Genomic DNA, 22,982 nt, shown 5'->3' with positions numbered 1-22,982 from the left:
AAGAGGTAGTTGCAGTGACTGTAATGCATAATTTGGTGAAAATGATGTTTCAACATTTTTATCTTGAAGTCTTTTAGAATTTTGTAAAGAAGACCCTTGGTCGTGATAGAATTCTCCTTTGTCTGATGAAGATATATCATTGTTTTGTGTCAACTTCCTTGAACTTTTCTCGGTGTATTTTTTTCTTGTAAAATTTTCATCGAGACTAGCAAGTTCTCTTTTTATCTGTAAAGACTGCCTTCTAAACATGGGTGAATCAGAGGAGTTGCACATTGCAAATAAAGTTTCTTGACGCTTTCGAAATCTTGTCTGAATAATTTTATTTTCTACCTTTTTATCGTGTTGACTCAATAATTCCATAAAACTATAATCACTGGCTTTTGCATTATGCAAGAGAGACGTTATGAAATCTCCCAATTTTAAATCATTATATGTATTACAATCACTGCTAGATAACTGTACAAGGCTTGTCATATCCGTGGTTTCTATTGATTTTAGTTTTTCATTAATGCGATCCATTAAATCTTGAAAAATTACAGCAGTTTCACCTTTTTCATGATTTGTAGCAGAATTATTGCTGTCATTTGAGAGTAAAGAATAAGAGTTACTGGATTTTTTAGTTTTAAGTATTTTATCTTCATGATCACTCTTATTGCTGCTTATTTCTGCTGGTGTGAGAGATGGAGGCTGGTTAATGTTTGCTTCAAGTTTGTTATTTTCTAAGGCTGAAATCTCTGAGATGACGTCTTTCAATGTTTCAAATCCTTCAGTTTCTACAGGTGATAATGGTGGGGGTGAGGGACTTCGAGATCTACTGGCATCTTTAAGAGTGACTGAAAGATCACATACTTCCTTTGACAAAAGAGGACTACGAATGGCTGATTTTGTAGAGTGAATGTTTGGTAACAGTCCAGAACAGCACCTGTGAGAATTATAACTGTCTGCAATTCCTCTATTCACTACTGGCTTAATGTGTTCAACAGTTACAGTTTGGCAAGATAAACAATTTAAATCTTTAATACAGACTGGCAGAGGTTCTAAACCAGGGCTTTGTTTTTCATTTTGTAAACAACCTTTTTCTGCCAGCCTATATTCACAACTACAGAACAGACCATATAAATTATCTTCGATTAAGGGCTTTTGAGATTCTGAAGACACAACACATGATGTATTACAACAGCAAAGAGAAGCAGCATTCTGCTCTTGGACTAGAAATTTCAACATAGCCAAAACTTGTTGCTGGTGATGTATGCACAAAGATTCCAAAACTTTGCTTAATGCTGATTTTCTTTTTTCCATTTTAGAAGCTTCCTCTGATTTTGCATCAACAGTTGAACTAAAAATAAAAATCAAACAAAAAATGAATTGCAGCAAAAATACCACTACAAGGAGTTATAATTTTAACAGCGTTCGAAAAAAGATATTTTGGTATTGCTGGACTCCTGACTCCTAGAGAGCTGCAATAATGGCATTTTGATTATTGTTTAGCAAAAATATAATGAAGCACTCATAACTAATTTCCTACAACAAAGTATAAGTCAAAGCAAAGCCCTATTTTTGCAATATAAAAGCTGATGATTATACATATGATTACATTTATATATTAATGTCTAATGTTTTGAATGTATTAAGAATATTTAATGGAAAGTGCTTCAGAAGGAGTTAAATTTTTATAAAGTAGCCATTTTATAAATTATTCTGATACATAATTATCAGTGTACATTAGTGCAAATAAGGAAAATAAAATGCAGGAGTACAATCTTTATTTAAAATAGATATTTTTTCCAAGGCAGTGAAAATAGTAAAAGCTTCCCATAATCACAAGGAAAATTAAGGGATTTAGATTTTATATAAATAAGAGAATGTCCTGCCTAAGATTAAGCTGCAGGCGTTAGCTATTTAAAAATAAAATCTATTTTTAATTGATGTTAAATACTAAAGTAATTTCATAAAAGCTAAAGGCATTACTTACCTAATTATTAAGTTTCAAATGCCGGAAAATGGCCCACTACAGAAACTAATATACATCTAACTTGAACTAAGAACCGGGCTTGCTTATCAACCAATATAGAAGTCTACAAATTTTTTTTTTTTTAATCCAATACCAGCAGCAGGAAGAATAAAATATATTTAAAGAGTTCTGTTTCAGAAAAGTATCTATTTTAATTAAACATATCACCAAACTCTGTACATGAAAATTGCCTTTCACTTACAGTTTATTACATTTGTTGTTTTTAATAGTTCCTGATTTCTAGAAATTTTATTTAAGGTTGGAATAATGCTGATTATGAATTACTATTGAAGAATGTATTTTTGCTTAACTACAGAATTTTTATGCTCATCTATATTAAAAATTATAAGATTTTTACTTTAAAACAGGAAGTGGAATATTTTTATTTTGCTGCCTAAAACTGATATAGCCTGTTTCAGAGATAAGTAATATTTCACTTATATTTTATAAAAATTATGTTATTTGAGTAGCAAAAATAAGAAAGCAAATTTTAAACGTGATCAAAACTTTTCTGGAAAAAAAGATTAACTTTACTAGATTCAACCAATGTTTCACTAAAACTAGTGATTTGACATAAAGAAGCTATCAAACAAAGTGAGAAGAGATATGAAATTACAATAAAACTTTTAAAGTCCACTGCTGCCTCTAGACAGATGAAGATAGGACATGACCCTAGTATCCTTTCCTTTTTGAAAATAATTTTTTATAAATTTTGTCATGGTTGGGAGTGTAAAATCATGCAATTGACTCCCAGGATTCAATCAGATAGTTTTAAAAAATACATGTAGAGAGCAAGGGCAGGAAGAAATGATAACTATCAAAGATTACGATATAATTATATTATTTTCCAGCAAATTAAAAATGACTAATTTTCACACAAGCAAAAGAAAACCCAGAATGTTGTGAGAGATGCACTTCAGCAGTTTCTAAAGTGATGTTATGGCATAACAAAGAATTTACATGTTTCTTGGAAAAATATGTTGTATTTTAAAGATTAATAACCATTCATAACTCTTCCTGAAATGCTCAAAGGCCTTTTTTTTGTTAATAAAGCCAGGTATGCGGTATAAATAATAAAAACTAATGACTAGTGTTAAGTATTCTGAAACAATGGTGTAATATCAACTTGATTAAACTCACAAAATTACAAAACCACTTTTTATATCCCTCTTCTGACATTCTAAGCAAAGCTTTTAGAGTTTTCTTATTCAGTTTATTAATAATGGAATTTCAAAAATACTATGGTAGCCAGTAATTCCCATCTAATGCTATAAGAACAGCTTAATAAAGGTATAAATTAGATATTCAGATATTAGATTCTATCTTATGTATCAGATAGCAGAAAACTAAGATCTCAAATTATAGAACTTCACAATATGCTTATTTGGCTTCAAACATTTTCCCCCATATTTGTTGCATGTTAAGATCTTAAATAAAAACCTAGTAATGAGTAAATAATAGTTGAACGCACAGGTAAGTATCCAGCCTAGAATTATTCTCGGGTGATTATACAAGGTTCTAAAATTGTATTTTTTTGGTAGATCCTTTGCTTTTAAAGTTTTCTAATCTTTTCCTGTTTGATTTATAAACCAAACATCCTGCCTATTTTTAGTAAGTGACTATCCATTTTGCCCATTAGAAACATGTTGGAATATTTCTTCAGAAAAAGTAAATTAGAATACTATATTTAATAAAACTGCCTCCTAAAGTAAATCAAAGAAGTCAGTGTAGTCAGTTTTTTCTTTTCTTTTCTTTTTTTCTTTTACTGAATAAGTAAATCAATCACACACCAACAGTGTTGTAAATTTAAGTGCAAAAGCATTGAAGTGCTTTACTACAAATTACAACCTAGAAACACGTTAACTGAACAATTAAAATTCATACAATCAGATTTAGATATATAACAACACAAAGTAGGAACAGAATTACAGTACATTTACAACACAAGACAGATACATGAATTCATTAGAAAATATTGTAATAAATAATTCATGAATTATAGTGCAATTGATTTATGCATAAATATAACTAATTGCCTAACAATCAGTTTATATTAACAAAATCTGTCAAAATCAAGGCAGCCACAGAGTTTTACTAAATTACTGCGACAATGGAAATACTGCAATTAAAAAACAAATACAAGTATTTGTACTGTAAACAACTAAAAAAATCAGTCTCACTAAAGTTAGTATACAATTTAATATAAAATTGTCATTAGCTACCAGAAATGGTTTAAACAACTTTACTGAGCAGTAGTTTTCTAAAAACAGAGGCACTGTTTTTTCTTTTCCTTCTTTTTTTTTTTTTTAAATATAAAATACTTGAGGAACATTCAAATAAGTAGAAAGCACATAAGGATTGCTTTCACCTTCATTAAGTCTGCTGAAATGGGATTTTTCAGAAAATTGTCAATTAATAAATAGTAACTGGTAACTAAATTCATAAAGTACTTTGAAAGTTTAACATAAAGGTCATCTTAATAGAACCACTGGGGAGAAGGGGAATTTCCCTGCCTTTCCTAGTTTGTATAATCAAATGTTAACTCAATAATAGAAATGTTTTGTTTCTTTTAAAAGTTATGGGTTGATTATTACCTATAAACTATCAAAAAATATTTTAATTTACTATTTCTGACCAAAAATAAATAATACAAGTACTAAAATGCTGCAAATTAACTATAATATTACCTATAAAACTACTGATTACTGTGAAGTCAATAGCAAAATGATCCCTGATTTATGAATCCTGTAAAGTTTTTGGTCAGGTCATCTTTTAAATGATACAAAAGTGTTCTGTAAGTTTCCCTTTACTATAAACTTCTTAATCAATTTATTAATGTAAATATAGTGTGAGGAATAAAAAAGCTCAATACAATATAAATATTATGTAATGCATTCAAAGCCCCCAAAGTTTTCCAAGTAAAATTCTGTATAAAGAGGTCAATAAAATTGTTTTGAAATATGTACTTTACCTTTAACTTTGTTTTTCATTGGGGGAAGGGGGAAATATACTAAATAATCCAAGTTCTGGCCCTCACAAAATATGGCTTAATTCTTTAAAAAGAAAGATGACCCTGACATCTGCTGTTCTGTAATCTATGATGTATATTTTCTTGGGTTGAAAAAAAAAAGAGGATTCATACCCTAGTGTGTAGGTAACATTAATAGCTGAAGAGGGTTCAGTATAGATCTCAGAGACCAAATAACTGCTTGGTTGTGTAGTTTCTCACTCTTCAGTTTCTTTAAACATGTAAGCAGTTTTAAAATTTAATAGCTGAAAATCTCTTTAGTATTACACGTATATGTGATTATTAAATACACACAAACACAAGTGTAAAAACACAAGTATTTGACAAGGTGCACTTATTTTTAAAATTCAGCTAAAAGTATTCCTTTTGGACTTAGGAAAACTGGCTTAGAAAAATGATCAGAACCTGAATTTTAACAGAGAAAGGGGGCACTCAGAGAATTTTGAATACATAAAGCAAATCCCTATTCTTTATATGAAGGCATATGCTTTATAACATTTTACCACTACAGTTGCATACTCCATAAATCCAACAAGGATACTTTGACCCATATTTTAAAACTGCTATGTAAAAATGACCAGTCTCTCTTATGAGTCTAGTAAAAGTTAAAATGCACTGCCCAGCTTCTAACTACCCAATTAGTAGAGTTTACATTACTGAAAGTTCAAAACAGCTTCAGTGTTAAATATTTGTAAATCTATTCAAGACCCTGAACAAACTGCAAATTTGGTTATTAGCAAAATGATAATGTATCGCCCACCAAAATGAAATCTGCAATTCATTTTGATAAACTGAAAATGTCTTGAAATGTCACAGCAGCAAATATATTAAAGTTACACTGAGGTTTTTCAATAGTAGGAGTGTGTCACAATCCTTAAAATTTAAAGTAGTCATAACATCAACTAACCAGCACATTTAAACCAAAATTATCATTCTCAAGCTTTTTCTGTGCACATTATAAACATGCTCTAAGTTGCATTCCAACTTTCTTTTCTAACCTTACACATTAGCTTATTTTTCAAATGAAAAACAAAACTAAATTATTTTAATAATTAAATTTAAATTATTTTTTGTTCTTAGTACTCCATCTTATATTAAAGGGTTCTATAGCTGCTGGGGTTAACTATGTGTCAGTTTTTTTTTTTTAAGTATATACCTTATAAACCCCAACTTCTTGCTAAATCAACTATTAAATGATAAATATTAAATTTCATTATACATATCCTTTAAGGTTTTCTTTTCTATTCCTGGTGGATGCACTTGAGTGCATTTTGTATTTCATAGAATGCACTGTAGTGTACTAATACTGTATATATTAATTTTTCTTAGTATGGAGATAGCTGTCTATTTAAACTTTGATTGGTTGTTTGACATACATACAACAACTGTTAAGTATGTTGTATAGAATGTTCATAAACTATTAATACCATATTTCCATTATAAGATGGTTCAACTGAATGGCTGGAATGGTCTTTCACCAATAAAAATGTTTCACTTGACAATTACTCGTTTTCCCACAACGCTTTATGCTATTGACTACTAAAGAAAACCTGAATCTTTTTCACCTATTTATACAAGGATTAAATACAAACTATCAGAATTAAGTAAGCAACTATATAATTCTGTCCACAGTGAAAACCCTGAATAAAACTTTTTTTCAAAAGGCATGTAAGTGGTTTTTGAACTGTAAAATTTCATGTCTCCTGTCAGAGTGAGCATTTGTAATTCCCACATGTGTGTATATAGACACACAAATACACACCTGTGCACATACACACACACGCAAACACACACACACACATTTTCCTAACAAGTAATCTACACAGGCTTGCTGCTGTTTTTGCAGCTGCCAGTCCCTGAATCTGTCATATTATATAACCCAGTGTCTGGTAATCGTAGTTTCTTCTTCGGAGGAGTCTTCAGTGTTCCAGATCTTTCTTTTACCTTGTATTCTAAAGTGCTGTGAGGTACCCCATAAATTCCTTGTGCTTTGGAAACACTCATTTTTCCACTCATTACCATTGCAATAGCTTCTTCCATTATTTCATGATCATATTGCCGATAGCGGCCACGTTTTTTCCTGGGCTGCTTACTGTCTTTTCGATCTAATCCATCTTCAGTATTTTCAGAGGTTCCATCAACTGTTCCATTTTTAGAATTAAGACACAAAGGAGAGAGGTCCCCATGTAGAAAGTAAGAGTCAACACTTGAGTGAGTTACAGGCCCAGAACATTCTATTTTGTTCTGTTTAGGGAGTATATTTTTCAGTTTTTGGAGAGCTGATCCTTCTAGGACTGAAGAGGTTTTGGAAACTTGATACATAACATCCAGCAGACCAGAACCATCAGGTTGTGATTTTGAGACAGAACTTACTCGTAGCTGAGGAATTTTTAACTGTACAGTAGGATTTGAAGTTTCATATTGGAGGCTTTCATTTTTTTCTTTAAACTGAGTGACCATTTTCTGTAGAGTTAGCTGATGGAGGTAAGTGGAAGCTGTTGGGAATTTTAATTCTGAGGTTTCAAGTAGATTGAGTTTACTTTTTTCTGTGCGCTCTGCTTGAGCTCTTGCCCACAAGGCTACTTTTTGCAGCACTGCACAAGTTTCTTTACTGTCCTTATATGAATAACTATCATGGAAATCTCGAGTTTTGTTTTTAAAAGATGCAGGCTTCCCTGCTGGTAAGGCTTCTAAGTGAAGAAGTAAAGTTTTTTGAGGTATGCCATAAAGTATGCCTGCTTTATTTATGTCCAGTGCTCCAGACTGAATGTCTTTCAAAGCTTTTGAGAGCAAACCATCTGCAAACTCAGCACTTCTTTCCACATAGTCCTCTCTGTTTCTGTGTAGTCTCCTGGATGGATGGAATGAAACGATGGTAAACTGATGCATGAGAGACTCTCACACAGCTATGGAAGGGGAGGGTCCACTCCTTTATTATACTCCTTGCTTAGGTAACATCACTGCTTATGACACTTTTAAGTCTGTGAGATGTAGTAGTTACTCCTTATCAAAGCAAACGCTACAGTCCTGGTAGGACAATGTGTCAATGATACGGTGGCCTCAACGGGCAGACCTTCCAAGAACATAAAATCCTAACTCAGTATTTGTAAAAATATTCTCATGATGTTGCTATTCCTCTGACAGATGCTTGTAGAGCAACACTTATAAATTTTATTTGTACAATTAGAGTTCCATTATAAAAAGTACCCAAATCCTAAAGGAGTTTTTGTTAGTACAAACGTGACGTTACCGCTAAACAAGTAATAAAAGAGTCAACCCCTTTAAAGGAAATTTGTAGCAGCAGGAATATTTCCAAACACAAACATCCCATATTTCCACAAGACTAATTTTTCTCTAGATAAGAACTTAAAACTTGAAACAAGTAGATAAGTTATATTTGAATAATTTCATTTTAGATATTATCAATGTCACTTCTATTTCAAATGTATCACTGTAATTTTCAAAGTTTCTCAAACAGAAAGCTTACTATACCTTACGACTCAAATACTACTACAGTCATAGTTGAAACAAATTACAGTCTACCTCTAAGATTTAAATGTGACAAAAAAGCTTCCTGTGCAGTTAGTTAATGGGAAGATGCAAAAAAGTTGTAAAAAAAAATCCAAAAATCCAACAGAACAGCATTTCACTACTAATTATTTATTTAATGATTAATGACACTTTTCAAAACATGAAAGGACTTTTTGTGGTGATTACTAGATATGCTTAAGTAGTTTGCCACCACATCTAAAGTGCAATAAGAAAATCTAAACACTATAAACTAGCGTTAACAATTAGTAAGTACAGTGCTTTTAGAATTTGTTCATTGTTTTAAAAAATTAATAAATTACATATTTCCCTTAAAATTGTCTCCTGAGTATTTAATTTAATATTCTCTTACTTGTCCTGCTTCTTAGTTTGTATTCTATGATTAAGTTGGTAGTTCATTTTAGTAACATGAACTAAAGTTTGGTGATTGTTCTGATAACTTTTCTTTAACAGAAAGAATAAAAAAGAAAGAGAAAGGACAAATGAAAGGTATGAGAGAGAGACACTTATGAGTGACAAAAATTCTGGAGGAAAACTATATACGTCAATACTACTCAGAATAGTATTAAGAGTTCTCTGCAGAGATAATTTTATATTAATATTAAATTATATTTCCTAGATATTGCTTACCCAGCCACTGAATTTTCAGAAGAAGGATCACATATGGATGACTCTTCAGATTTTATGCTGGTTTTCTTTGTAGAGAGATCTAACACTCCATCCCCTATAATTTTTGCAAGAGAAAAAACTTTATATTTGCAACAGATAGGCAATCCTTACATTTTAATATTTCATATTTTGTTGATCTACTAATTCATAACACTAGTATTTGATATGTGGCCATTACCTATTCATCTTAAACAGGTTTAGGAACAGGATATGACTGGGAAGGCACTATATAGGAAAAAAAGAACAGAGAAGGAGCTGGCATTGCCAGGTGATATGAAGAAACTAATATATTATATAAAATTTGTCTAAGATAAACTTTTAGTCACCTCTCTACCATTTTGTAGTGAATAGCCATTGATTGCTCATTCATGACTGTTTTCCATTCAAAGCTGCCCAGATAATGCTTTGGGAAGGTAGGAGTGATATAAATTGTACAAAACAGAGAGAACAGAAAATGTGATGATGAGTAAGAGAATTGAATAATTAGCATTTACTAGGACTAGCAAAAGGTAAACTGTGGCTGTATGTATAGGAATATATGAGAACTATATATTTTCTAGAACTCATAGTGTAAAATTTTACTCTTTTAAATTATTGAACTATACAATAGTTAAATCACTGCCTACATAATATATTGTGCTTGTATCTATGACTAAAGACATAACTTACGATAATGCAGCTTTAGAAAAATAATGTTATAAAATAACTGCCTATGGATGTTATTAAAATGCAGTTACTATATAACATTTACGTAAATAAAAATTCAATGATTCAGACTTATTGTTAATCTGGCATACTTCAGGATCAAAAAGTATAAACATAAACCATGAATTTATAACCCAGCAAAGAATTCTGTGAATGTTTTTATTGTTAGCTAAAAAACTAAAAGTTTTAGCTATAAGAAAAATTATTAAAAATACATGGTTAAAGATATATTAATTCAACTGGGCTTAAAATATTCAACTGGGTTTTACTGTAACCATAATCAATCCATGAAATACGTATGTTCCTGGGCAGATACAAAGATGAAAAATAAAACAAAATATCCTATCTATAGCCTGCTATATAGACTCTGACAATAATTCATTGAGTGCTCACTATGTGCAAAGTACTATTTTAGGCACTAGAAGAGCATCAAAAAAAAAAAAAAAAAAGTCACACCAAGTACCTACTGTCAGTCACAGTCATTGTCACAGTGCTTAGGATCTAATGAGATAATTCATACACCCCCACAACCAGCACCACTACCACCAGTAATTATGATAGTGCCACTCTGGAGAATAACAGAGTAAGCTGATAGAGTAATGAGGGTGGGGCTGAGAGCGCTGCTGTTTTATGCAGTGTTATCAGTGCAGGTTTCTTTGATTTGAACAGGGCCCTGAATAAGGTGAGGGTCACCAACTAAGCAGATACATGGGAGAACGTTTCTGAAAGAACAGTCTGTATAGGGGCTGTGATATGGAACCATGTCTGGAATGTCAGAGGAATAGCAAAGGCCAGGGTATCTGAAATGAAGTAAGCCAGGCCAAGAGTGAGCTGAGATCAGAAATGCTGCAGGAAGAGGTTACGCAGCGCCATTGGGCCATGGCAAGAACTTTGCATTTCATTCTGACAGAGACAGGAAGCCACTGGAGGATTCTGGGTGGAAGACCGACAAGATTTCAATTTAGGTTTTTAAAAGATCAATCTGCTATGGCAGAATGGACCGCAAGGAGCTAAAGGTGGAGCAGGGCAACCTGCTGGGAAAAGTGCTATGCTATTTCTTGTCTCTGGGCTTTCACACTTGGAGTTGGTTTCCTCTGCCTAGAAGATTCGTACTCCTTTACTCCTGCCCCCTGCCCTCCCACCCCGCCCAACCCTCTTAATTCTCACCAAATCTAACTCATCAGCCTCACTCAGGACACAACATAGAGTTGGTTGATCGTCATTATAGGTTACTATACCAGTAACACTTACTTATATTATTTAGCAGGTTGTAATGTAATGCTAGTTGCTTATATACCTACCAGTGCTAGCCACAGACTATAAGCTATGTGAAGGCACAGACCACGCGTATTTTATTCATCAATATATCCCTGTGGCTTACAATGGTGCCTGGCATACAATATGTATTCGATTAAATGTTTGCTGAATAGAATTTCAAAGAACTGGAAAAATTCAGTGTGGCCAGAGGTTAGAGCCCATAGATTAGAAGGGTAAAAGGGACAGACTGAAGCAGCAAAGTACCTGGCACAGACTATCTTGAAAAATTATTAAAGACAGTTTCTTGGCCCAGTTTACCCATCCAGCTTAATTTTAAACTTAGTCTCCATTCATCTCAAGCCTCACACGGCTCATGTATCTAACTACTTGTATTCCCTCAAACGTGCTACAAAGTGGTATGCCTCTCAAATTGCAGTACATTGTTTCCTCTGCCTATTTGACTTGTCAAACGTCTACTCATCAAACTTCTACTTATCCTTGAAGACCCAGATCCCCCGCCCAGGCAGAAGATGCTTATTTTGTCTTCCTGCGTGGACAGCATCCTATAAAACGTATGACACTATCGTGCAATTATTGATTTATACATCTTTTTCCCCCATGAGATTGAATTCCTCAAGGTCCAGGATCTTGACTTATTCATTTGTGTTACTAAACATTGGTAGAGTGCTAAAACCTACTAAAAGGAGAAAGAAATGTTTTCTCTGTTCTATCATCTCATTTCTCTTTTTTAGCAATTAAAATTTTACTACTTTAAGAACTTATAAGAAAGGATAACTGCCAAACCCATATTCAAGTTTATAACTTTATTCACAAATTTTGATTTTGCTCATTTTATGTACAGTTTATGGCATATAAAACACACTCCCCAAAGTCTGTTACTCTTAGTCTCAGAATGAAGTAATGAAATTTCCCTGATTCTAAGCTGTTAGACTTGATATGCTCCATTTAAAATTAATCCATAAAATATAAATTATGAAAGGAGGTACAGGAAACCCCTTTCTTTCCTTTACAGATACTATAAAAACTAGGCTGCAGCTCTCTACCTAGGGTAATAAAGGTTTCTTTTCTTTTTTGGACTACTCACACATAAAGCACTAACTATAGCGCATTTTAATCTGGATGAGCTGCACAGAAGCTCTACTCCATCTTTCAGAAACCTATGCAAACAGGCTTATACTTCTGATTCTTTCTCTTTACGAAGCCTAAATAATGACCCCATTGAGAAATGCTTTTCTCTCTTCTTCATAGCCCTTTCTCCACATCTAGGCTATGTTAAAAGTTTTATTCTAAAAGGATTTGACAAAGAAAGTAACGCATTATACTATCTAGTGAAAATGAAAAATGTACTCCATCATATATTTCTGTCACATTGCATTAAAATTCTTTAATCAATTAATGTTTACATAGTAAACACAAAATACATAAATATGTAATAGTTCTAATACCATTAAGAATTTTAGATCAGTTTTAGTTATCTATAGAAAATCTCACTTTTTGTTAGCAGTATTAACCATCTATACTATTTTGCTCATAGCATGATTCCCTTTTCTTCATAAAGCCTGTAGTTCAAGGGCTGGAAAAGTCAAAAGAAGTTATTCCTAGGATTGTCTGAATTAGAAAAACAAAAACAATGAGAGAGACAGCTTGGGAAGGATAGAGAAAGACCAGGAATGGCGGGGGCAGGGGAAGGATATTTTCTTGCTCCTGATAATTACATCTATCTGAATGGTGATTACATCACTCCTTCACAGTGGAGATATAACTAGATTTTGTGTGTACATCATTCCAAAGTACTAAAATTAACCCAAAATACATGATAAAAATCCATTTAAAATAAACTCTTGGAATCCTCTCCCACCATTTTGTAGTAAATAGTGTAGATAAAACTAAGCACTTAGAATGCTATGACAGGATAATATAAACTAAGTAAGTGGGGGGAGGTAATTAATTCAATTTTACTAGTATATTCTCTGCAGTCTATCTTATTACACTGTAATTTATTCCCCATTTATTTACTGTTGGTATTCAAGTTGTTTTAGTTTTTCACTGTTAAAAACAATGCTGAAATGAACATTCTTATAAATTTTTTTGTCTTCATGTACAATAATTTCTCTAAGATAAACTCTCAGAAGTAAAGTGCTGAACAACAGATATTACCAAATTTCACATCCTTGATAACACTTAGTGTTGCTGGTGATTTTTAATTTTTGGTGAATAAGTAAACTTCAGGATTAAAGTGAACAAGATAGTGTATTTATTAAGCCATTTATGTGAATATTTAAAGCACACAAAACTATTTTGTTTATAGATACATAAATAGGTAGTATCACTGGTTGCTTTCAAGGGTAAACAAGAAGATCTAAAAGGATCTTAACTGTATTTCTAGAAATACTTTAGGTCTTTAAGAGAAGACAAATCAGAGGTAAATATGACCAAATAACACATTTATTAATTCTGGTTAACAAGTACATGATTATTACATTGTATTTTTCTGTATATTCAAACTTTTTACTAACATTTAATAATAAATACAAAATTGTTTTCATTTATTGGTTGGAGATGGGGCATTTAACATTATAATTTAGTTATTTCCGATCAAACACTATTGTAAAATGTACAGAATTAAAGATAAGCCAATCCAATCTTTGAACAAGGTCAGGTAATTGTCTATATAACACTACCGGAATTAAAGTTAAAAATAAACTGACGTTTCAAAAATTGAAGTCATGGCCAAATTGGGCAATTTCTTGAATACTCACTTTATTGGGTTAATTTTTAGTTAAAATTCAGATTTCAATTTTTCATAAATTTTCTTTCCTGTATTGTCATGCAAACTTCTGATAAAGGACCTATTCAAAAAGGACAACTGGAACCTTCATAATACAGAACTGCTTTCCACCCCTCCAAGGAAATCATTCTGTTTCATCTCTTATCTGGCCTTTTGCTACTCTCCTCTCTAGGATATTCTTACGGTTTTGTTAATTATATTCAACTGATTGCTAGAAAATATTAGTAACTTACATTAAACCTAATGGGTTTAAAACTGTATTTTTCTATAGTGTACTGAAAGTGTGCGAAGCATTTGCTACAAACATTACATGTCTTAACTCATCCAGTTCTCACAACAACTGGATGGCACAGATTTATTAATATGCAAGTTTTAATGATGATAAAACTGAAAATGAGAGAGAAGTCAACTACTTGAGAGGCTGAGATGGAAGAACTGGGTCCAGAGTTTAAGTCCAGCCTGGACAACATAGCAAGACTCCTGTCTCTTAAAAAAAACAAAAACAAAAAACAATGTAGCCATATGTCATCAAAAATCTTAAAAATGTTTACACTCTTCTAGGTATCTAGCTTAAGAAAATAATATTTAACATAAAAAAGGTTTTATATACAAAGATATACCATAGATTGTACAATTTTTAAAAAACCCTAAATATTTAAAAAATGGTTACATAAATTATGGTTCCTTCACTTGCTTGAGAATTAGATTTAATACTGTCATTAAAGCCATTAATAAAGCATGAAAAAACTGCAAATGCTACTGTAACATTTTTAAAAGGTATGATATAAAAATCTGATATACAGATGATGTAAACATGTAAATGCAAATGCTACTATAACAAAAAGGTATGATATAAAGTTTGATATACAGATGACGTAAACATGTTTTGCATGTAAAACAAGAACCCTCAAATCAAATACAATATAGCATAAACTGTGGAAGTAAATATACAAAAATGGGAACAATGGTGACCTTTGGTTGATAAAGCGTTGAGCAGTTAAAATATGTGATTGTGTACATACATTCATACTTTTCTGCCTTTCCCAAGTTTCCATAATAAAAAAAAAATCCGTAAACTCAATTAGCAAAAAATCAACAAAGTGTAAAAGCATTCCCTGGGTTTATCCAAATTTCAATTTTAAAAATTTGAAGTCTTACGTTCACTGCAAATAAAACTGTTTTGATTGTTACTGCTTAACCACGGGGTTTCAGTCATGGGAGAAATAATACAAGAGTAGCACATTATTCCAGCCTTAGGATTGGTTTTTCCTTCATTTGCCTACCTCTGCAAGTCAAATAGTTTTTTTTTTTTAAGACGGAATCTCACTTTGTCGCCCAGGCTGGAGTGCAGTGGCACAATCTCAGCTCACTGCAACCTCTACCTTCCAGGTTCAAGTGATTCTCCTACCTCAGCCTCCCAAGTAGCTGGGATTACAGGCGCCCGTCACCACACCCAGCTAATTTTTGTATTTTTAGTAGAGACAGGGTTTCACCACGCTGGCCAGGCTGGTCTCGAACTCCTGAGTGCCAACTGATCTGCCCGCCTTGGCATCGCAAAGTGCTGGGATTACAGGCATGAACCATCATGCCCGGGCTCAAATAGTTTTTTTAACTGGAAGGTTATTTTCTTCCCGTTGTGTTTTATTTTGTACATATATTGCTGAAATACTACAGAACTCATTAATCTATTTATTCATTATAAGAGATGATATAAATCAGAGTAAAGTGCTTATAGTGAATTTAAGATGTAAACATTTATAATAGCAAATTTAGGAAAATACTACAGGTGAAACTAAAATAAGGCTTCAACATTTCCCCAAATGCCATTTTAGACTTTTATTGTAATTCTTTTTTCTTTCTTCAGTTATTCCTGCAAGTACTGAATTAAATCATGGCTTCAAAAGGCTTCAAGTCACTACCTATGAAAAACATTTTAAAGAACATGTTCTCTTTTATCCCCTATATTACATTACCTTATTCTGTAAAAAGTTTTAGCCGAATATACTATTTAAAACATGGTTTGTATACTTATTGCAACAATGTCATAGTGGAAGACTTGATTTTTTTAAACCATACATTTGAGACCCCTTGTCATGCTCCTCCAAAAATGATTACTTTTAAAAAGACTTTTATAAATGTTTTACATAAAAGTACAATCTAACTATACAGTTTAATGAATTTTCATGAACTCAACATTCCCATATAAAAACTACACCTACTTAGCAGTGTCAACCCTGACGCCCCCCCACCTCAGTATCTTCTTCCGGTCACTACCTCGCCCTTACTCCTACTATCTTGACTTTCAACAGCACTGCGCATTATTTTAGATCCAGCAATTTCACTTCTAGGAATTTGTTCTGAAGTAAAAATTAAGATTGAGTTTAAAACCTTAGCTCAAGAATATTTGTTTATATATAAGACACACAATTAATATGTGATCCTTCCATACTACTGAACTAAGTAAATCAATTTAAGTATTAAAATGATTCTGCAGAAAAATACTTAGCAACATAAGGATGTCAAAAGTGTAAATTATGCAAACAGTTTACAGAGGATCTATATCTCATGTAGTAGGTCAGTGGGGCTGAGCACTGCGAGTGTGTTTTGTGCACACGTAGACATTCTCCAGAAAATGGTTTGGAAGGACTGAACACAGGAGCACCTACAGATAGCTCTGGGTGGAAAAATACAGGATAATTTTTATTTTCTTCATTTTCTTATTTGTTTTCTAGTTTTTCTACAATAGGTAAAGTTATCCTCTAATGCCTAATTTGCACTGAAATTTCTTGAGTCCAAAATGTGTTTTTACAGTTGGTATGTTCAATTAGAATCAAATTATGTGTCTGTGTTACATTTGATTCTTAGTGTGATACATTTGAGTCTTAAGTTATTTATTTATTTTTGAGATGGAGTCTTGGTTTGCTGCCCAGGCTGCAGTGCAGTGGCATGATCTTGGCTCACTGCAACCTCTGCCTCCTGGGTTCAAGTGATCCTCCAGCCTTGGCCTCCGAAGTAGCTGGGATCACAGGCATGCACCACCATGCCTGGCTAATTTTTGTATTTTTAGTAGAGATGGGGTTTCACCATTTTGGCCAGGCTGGTCTTGAATGCCTGACCTCAAGTGATCTATCTGCCTCAGCATCCCAAAGTGCTGGGATTAAAGGTGTGAACCGCCATGCCTGGCCATGGTCTCCAATTTAGGGCGGCACTTTCCCCAATTTACGATGGGGCTATGTCTTGATAAACCCACTGTAAATAAAAAAATACAGTAAGTCAAAAATGCATGTATATCCCAATAAACCCATTGTAAAGTTGAAAAACTGTAAGTTGAACCATCTTAAGTTGACGACCATCAGCACTCTTTTCCTGTGGTATCATTTACTTTGCTTTTAAAAATTTCCTTGTATAATAATTCTGATAAACGTGGAATTGGCAATAAAGCAAGTAACTCTCAAACTTGTGGATTTCATAATTCCTTTTTACTCTTAAAAATTATTGCAGACCTTAAAGACCTTTTGTTTATGTGGGCTATATCTACTGATATTTACCATAACAGCAATTAAATAAAAAGATTTGAAAAGTATAATTGATAACAACGCTAAAAATGTTAACATTCATAAAAACATTTATGAAAAAGTCTTCAAAATGAGTAAAAAGAATTATGTTTTAAGAAGTTTTGTATGTCTCTTTAATGTCTAGCTTAACAGAAAACAGATGAATTCTCACATCTGCTTCTGCATTGATTGTGGTGAGATATCACACATCATGTAGCTTCTGGGCGACTTTACTATACATACTTGTGAGAGAATGAAGAGTAAAAAGAACAAATAACGTATTATCAATTTTAACCTGGTATATCTCCTGAAAGGGTTTCAGGGATTCTTAGGGCTTCCTGACTACGTTTAAGAACCATCAGTCTCAGAACTGTTTAGACCCATGTTCAACATTTTTGGTAAGAATACTTCACAGGTGAAGTGACATATCAAGAGGTACATAAAGTCTATTTTCAATGATGCTCAAGTGATCAGTGTGTTCTGATGGTGACAATCTGACTCCTTTGTTGTAAAGTTCTCAAAATAACCTTTCCTCTATACTTTTTATCTTCATATATATATATATATATGTTTTATTGGTTTGAATTGACACATAATTGTACCTATTTATGGGGTCCAATGTGATGTTTCCCTACATGCATACATGTACACATTGTACAGTAATCAGTGTAGTTAGCATATTCACCACCTCAAACACTTGTTTTGGTGGTGACAACATTCAAAATATTTTTAGCTGTTTTTAAATATGTTATCATTAACTATAGTCACCCTATTGTACAATAGAACACAAGAAGTATCCTTCCTACCTAACTTTGTACCTGTTGATCAACCTCTCTCCATCCCCCTCCCCACAGCCTTTTCCAGCCTCCCAGGAGTCGAACTGTCGGGTTATGTAACCAGATGCGCAACCTTTTGAGGAACTTCAGACTGTTCCCAAAGGGGTTGCATTATTTTATATTCTCACCAGCAATGTATCAAGGGTCCAAATCTCTGCATCTTTGCCAACACTTATCACATCTTTTAGATTCTAGCCATCCCTAGTGGATGTGAAACAATGTATCATCGTGTTTCTTTTTCTTTCTTTTTTTTGAGACTGAGTTTCACTCTTGTTGCCCAGGCTGGAGTGCAGTGGCGTGATCTCGGCTCACTGCAACCTCCGCCTCCCAGGTTCAAGTGATTCTCCTGTCTCAGCCTCCCAAGTAGCTCGGATTACAGGCATGCACCACCACGCCCAGCTAATTTTTCGGTATTTAGTAGAGGCAGGGTTTCGCCATGTTAGCCAGGCTGGTCGCGAACTCCTGACCTCAGGTGATCCACCCGCCTTAGCCTTCCAAAGTGATGGGATTACAGGTATGAGCCACCACACCTGGCCTGTGTTTCTTTTGTAAATTTTAATTTTTGTGGTTACTTACTGAGTATGGGGTACATGAGACATTTTGACACAGGCATACAATTGTATAACGATCACATCAGGGCAGATGGGGCATCCATCACTTCAAGCATTTATCCTTCGTGTTGCAAACAACATAATTATACTCAGTTATTTTAAAATGTGCAATTAAACTGTTATTGCCTATAGTCATCCTGTTGTGCTATCAAATACTAGATCTTATTAATTCTATTTTGTTGTACCCATTAACTATCCCCACTTCCTCCTTACCCCACCCCCCACTATCCTTCTCAGCCTCTGGTAACCATCCTTCTACTATCTCCATGAGTTCAATTGCTTTAATTTTTAGCTTCCACAAGTAGGTAAGAACATGAAAAGTCTGTCCTTCTGTGCCTGATTTATTTCACTTAACATAATAACCTCTAGTTCCATCCATCTTGTTGCAAACGAAAGCATCTCATTCTTTTTCATGGCCGAATAGCACTCCATTGTGTTTATGTACCACATTTTCTTTATCCATTTGTCTGTTGATGGAGACTTAGTTTTTTCTAAATCTTGGCTATTGTGAATAATACTGCAATAAACAGGGGAGTTCAGATATCTCTTTGATATACTGATTTCCTTTTCTTTAAGGGTACATACCTAGCAATGGGATTGCTGGATCATATGGTGGCCCTATTTTTGTTTTTTTGAGTAACCTCTAAACTGTTCTCAATAGTGGCTGTATTAATTTACATTAGTCTTTATCTTCTGATGCTGTTGTTTGATTCAATTATCTTATTGGAGTGGAAAAATAGTAATATTTTAAGTCTATTATGCCTTCCATATTTATTAGCCAACATTCTTCAAGAATTTTCTTTAAATGATTTGGTTGTCCTGAAATACAATTTGTATAGAAAAAGCAAGATAAATGCTTAACACTTTATTTTAATTGCTAATTTTCGCAGTAAAGAACTGGTGTGGTGTGTACCTCCAACAGAGACTACCAACTCTGGGGGACACTTTCAGTTTCTGGTTCTCTTAAATGAGTACATTTTAAAACATTCAATATTTTTCATTCCACTGAAATTGTTCTTCTACTGATGATCAAATATTTTTGTATTTGACCACCTGGGAACCTTTAACATTGACTCCTGTACTCTTTTAACAAATTCATCTTTGGGCTTCCTTGCCTGCTGGCACAAGATGTTCCAGGCTCATCTTGTACTTTTCCTAGTCCAAACCTGAAGTCCAAAGAGGTCTTCTTCTTTTTAAAGAGAAATAATGCTTAGAGACCACACTCCAGGTTTAGGTTCAATGCCACTGAGTTTTCATTGCTTTTAGGTTGTTTCAGTGGTCAGATGAGGAAATGTGTATTTTTGAAAATAATTCACGGTCTGCACTGCGTTTCCAATCCACATGCAATATAAGGTTTTATACTTGATGTTGCTTGTTTTTTATCTTATACTGAAAATACTGGTTTCCTAATGATGTTAACATGATTACATATTTGATTTGTTCTACCGACTCAAAAAGTAATGACAATATTATTACTAGTATTACTAAAAAAAGGTTTAAGCATATTTTAAAGTATTTTTTTGCCCTTAGAATATATTCTATTGCCCTTGGAATGGATTTCACTAAGAATGTATAGTCAAAATGCTGGGTAAAATCACTTGATATAATTCTTTTCTCAATGTTATGTTACTAACATTATGTTACTAATTTGACCCAGCCAGGTTTATCTGTTATATTCCACTTCAAGTTTTTGGGATTGCTTTACTTTAAAAAAATTTTTATCCTTTGGAATATACAGAATATTTACATAAAACTAAATAACAAGGTCTGTTGAGAGCACTTCCATTCCCATCTCATCTGCCTCATTTACTTCATCCTCTTCTTGGTAACCATGTTCACTGTCATTAGTTTTTGGCTTACCTTCCCTGCTTTTCTACACAAAAGAGAGCATGTAATATATGTATTTCTGCATCTTGCTTTTTATTACCTAACAAGAAAACCTGGAAATTCACTATCAAGAGATCATTCTCACCATTTTTTTTTTTTGATGTTTGCCTTCCATTGTGTGGATATAAATAATTTAACTGACCAAGACACTACTGATGGATATTTGGATTATTTCCAATGTCCTGCTATTACAAATAATGTCCCAGTGAATCACCCTGAATGCATATTATTCCGTATTTGTGCAGGTGTAATTAAAGGCTTGATTTCCTGAAATCGGATTGCTAGGTCAGAGGACAAATACTTATAAAATGTAACAGATACTGTCAATTCCTCCATAAGGACTGTACCAGTTTGTATTTCCACAGTAATGCATGAAAATGTCTGTTGCTTAACAGCTTTGACAGGGTATATAGCTAAACTTAATTCTTATCAGTGTGACAGTTGTGAATCACATGAGTACGGTTGAGAGCATTTTCCTATGTTCAAGGGCTTTTAAAATTTCTTCTATGAATTGACAGTACAATTATGCTCATTTTTCTATCAGGTTGTTGATATTTTACATTTCAATTTTTTGAAACTCTTAATAGATTAGAATAATTTTTTATTTTATAAGGTGCAAATATTTTTTCACAGACTGCCACTGTCTTTTGATTTTTATAATAGTGATTTCTTTTGTGTCATGCAAAAGTTTCTTTTGTTTACATTTTGGAATTTGGAATTTATCATTTTCTTATTGTTAAGGTGATGCTCTAGCTAAGATAGAAATGATGAACAGGGGGCAAGTCACAAAAACAAGAATATCTGAAGGCAGAGTAACCCAGGCAAAGGGATCAGCAATGATGAAGGAAAAACTCTGAAGCAGAGTGGGCTTGGCAAGTGTCAGACGTAGACAGTATGACTTGCACCTAGGCCAAGAAGAGAAGGAAACGGAACAAGTCCGGAGAGGTAGGCAGGAACAAAATCTTGGCAGAACCTAGTAAGTCATTAAAAGAAATATAAATTTTGTCCTTAATATAACAGAAAACCAAGAGGAAGATTAAATACAAAATATTATCTTTATTACAACTGGACATAAGAACCCAATTTTGGCATATTGATAACTTGAAGGTTATAAAGTAGGTAGGAAAGTTATCTCTTTGGGGAGAGAATACTTGGAGAAATTACAAGGGAAAAGAAGGAGAAATTACAAGGGAAAAGAAAAAAACCGAGAATTGACACTTGGAAACCCATGGGGTTGGTGATCAACTTTACATCATACGAGTACTTAACACAAAGTGTTTCATGCACAAAAGTATTTAAAATATTATATAAAATTACTTTCAGACTGTTTGTATAAGATGTATATGAAATAAATGAATTTTCTGTTTAGACTTGGGCCCCATCCACAAGATATCTTATGTATATGCAAATATTCCAAAATAAGATAAAATTCCAAAATCTGAAACACTTCTGGTCCCAAGCATTTCAGATAAGGAATACTTAACCCATATAACAAATTTTTGTAAAAAATTGAATGGCAACAGAGGACACTAATTTCTTTTTTCTTTTTCTTTTTGCTTTATATACCTAATTAAGTTAGTCAACTGACATTTTATATAGTAGCATTTATGGAACTTCTGAATTTAAAAAGTACACTTTTAAAAAAATGACATTCTTTACACAACAGAAAAAAGAAAAATCCAGCTTATATACACCGTAACAATTTTATTTCTTGACATTCTATAATCTCACCTTATTAAAAAAGCTTTGAACAATCTCTTGGTTTTCACTGACTGAGACAATCTTCATACAGTTCCTCAAACATCTGATACATTCCCGCCCTGAGTTTTGATATTTTGTATTTATATTTGATATTTCTTCTGACTTAAATGCCCAGACCTTAGATCTTCATATGGAGGACTTTCTCTCATTATTCAAGTCTCAGCTCAAACTCAATTCTTCATGGAGGTCTTCCTGAACCATCTTGTCTAAAATAACCCTCCCAGTCACTTTTGATATCTTGCTTAGTGATTCTTTTGTAAAATTATGGGCATGCTGACAGGCACATTTGGAAAAAGTAACAATTA

The 22,982-nt window shown here is 33.1% G+C and overlaps 1 protein-coding gene across 1 annotated transcript in view; it reads right to left on the bottom strand.

Annotated features, from left to right (window-relative positions):
• Positions 1-3,548: 3,548 nt before the first annotated feature.
• LCORL (ligand dependent nuclear receptor corepressor-like) overlaps positions 3,549-22,982 on the bottom strand; it is a 90,370-nt gene continuing 70,936 nt past the window's right edge. The window contains exons 4-5 of the mRNA XM_011969481.1: positions 9,219-9,312; positions 3,549-7,890 (exon numbers count right to left, since the gene is read on the bottom strand). Of these exons, the coding sequence (XP_011824871.1) occupies positions 6,858-7,890; positions 9,219-9,312 (1,127 nt within the window). The 3' untranslated portion in view covers positions 3,549-6,857. The remainder of the gene's footprint in view (positions 7,891-9,218; positions 9,313-22,982) is intronic.

This window comes from Mandrillus leucophaeus, unplaced genomic scaffold (genome assembly GCF_000951045.1).
Source record: "Mandrillus leucophaeus isolate KB7577 unplaced genomic scaffold, Mleu.le_1.0 Scaffold894, whole genome shotgun sequence".
NCBI classification, from domain to species: Eukaryota; Metazoa; Chordata; class Mammalia; order Primates; family Cercopithecidae; genus Mandrillus; species Mandrillus leucophaeus.
This window is presented reverse-complemented; position numbering and strand designations above follow the sequence as displayed.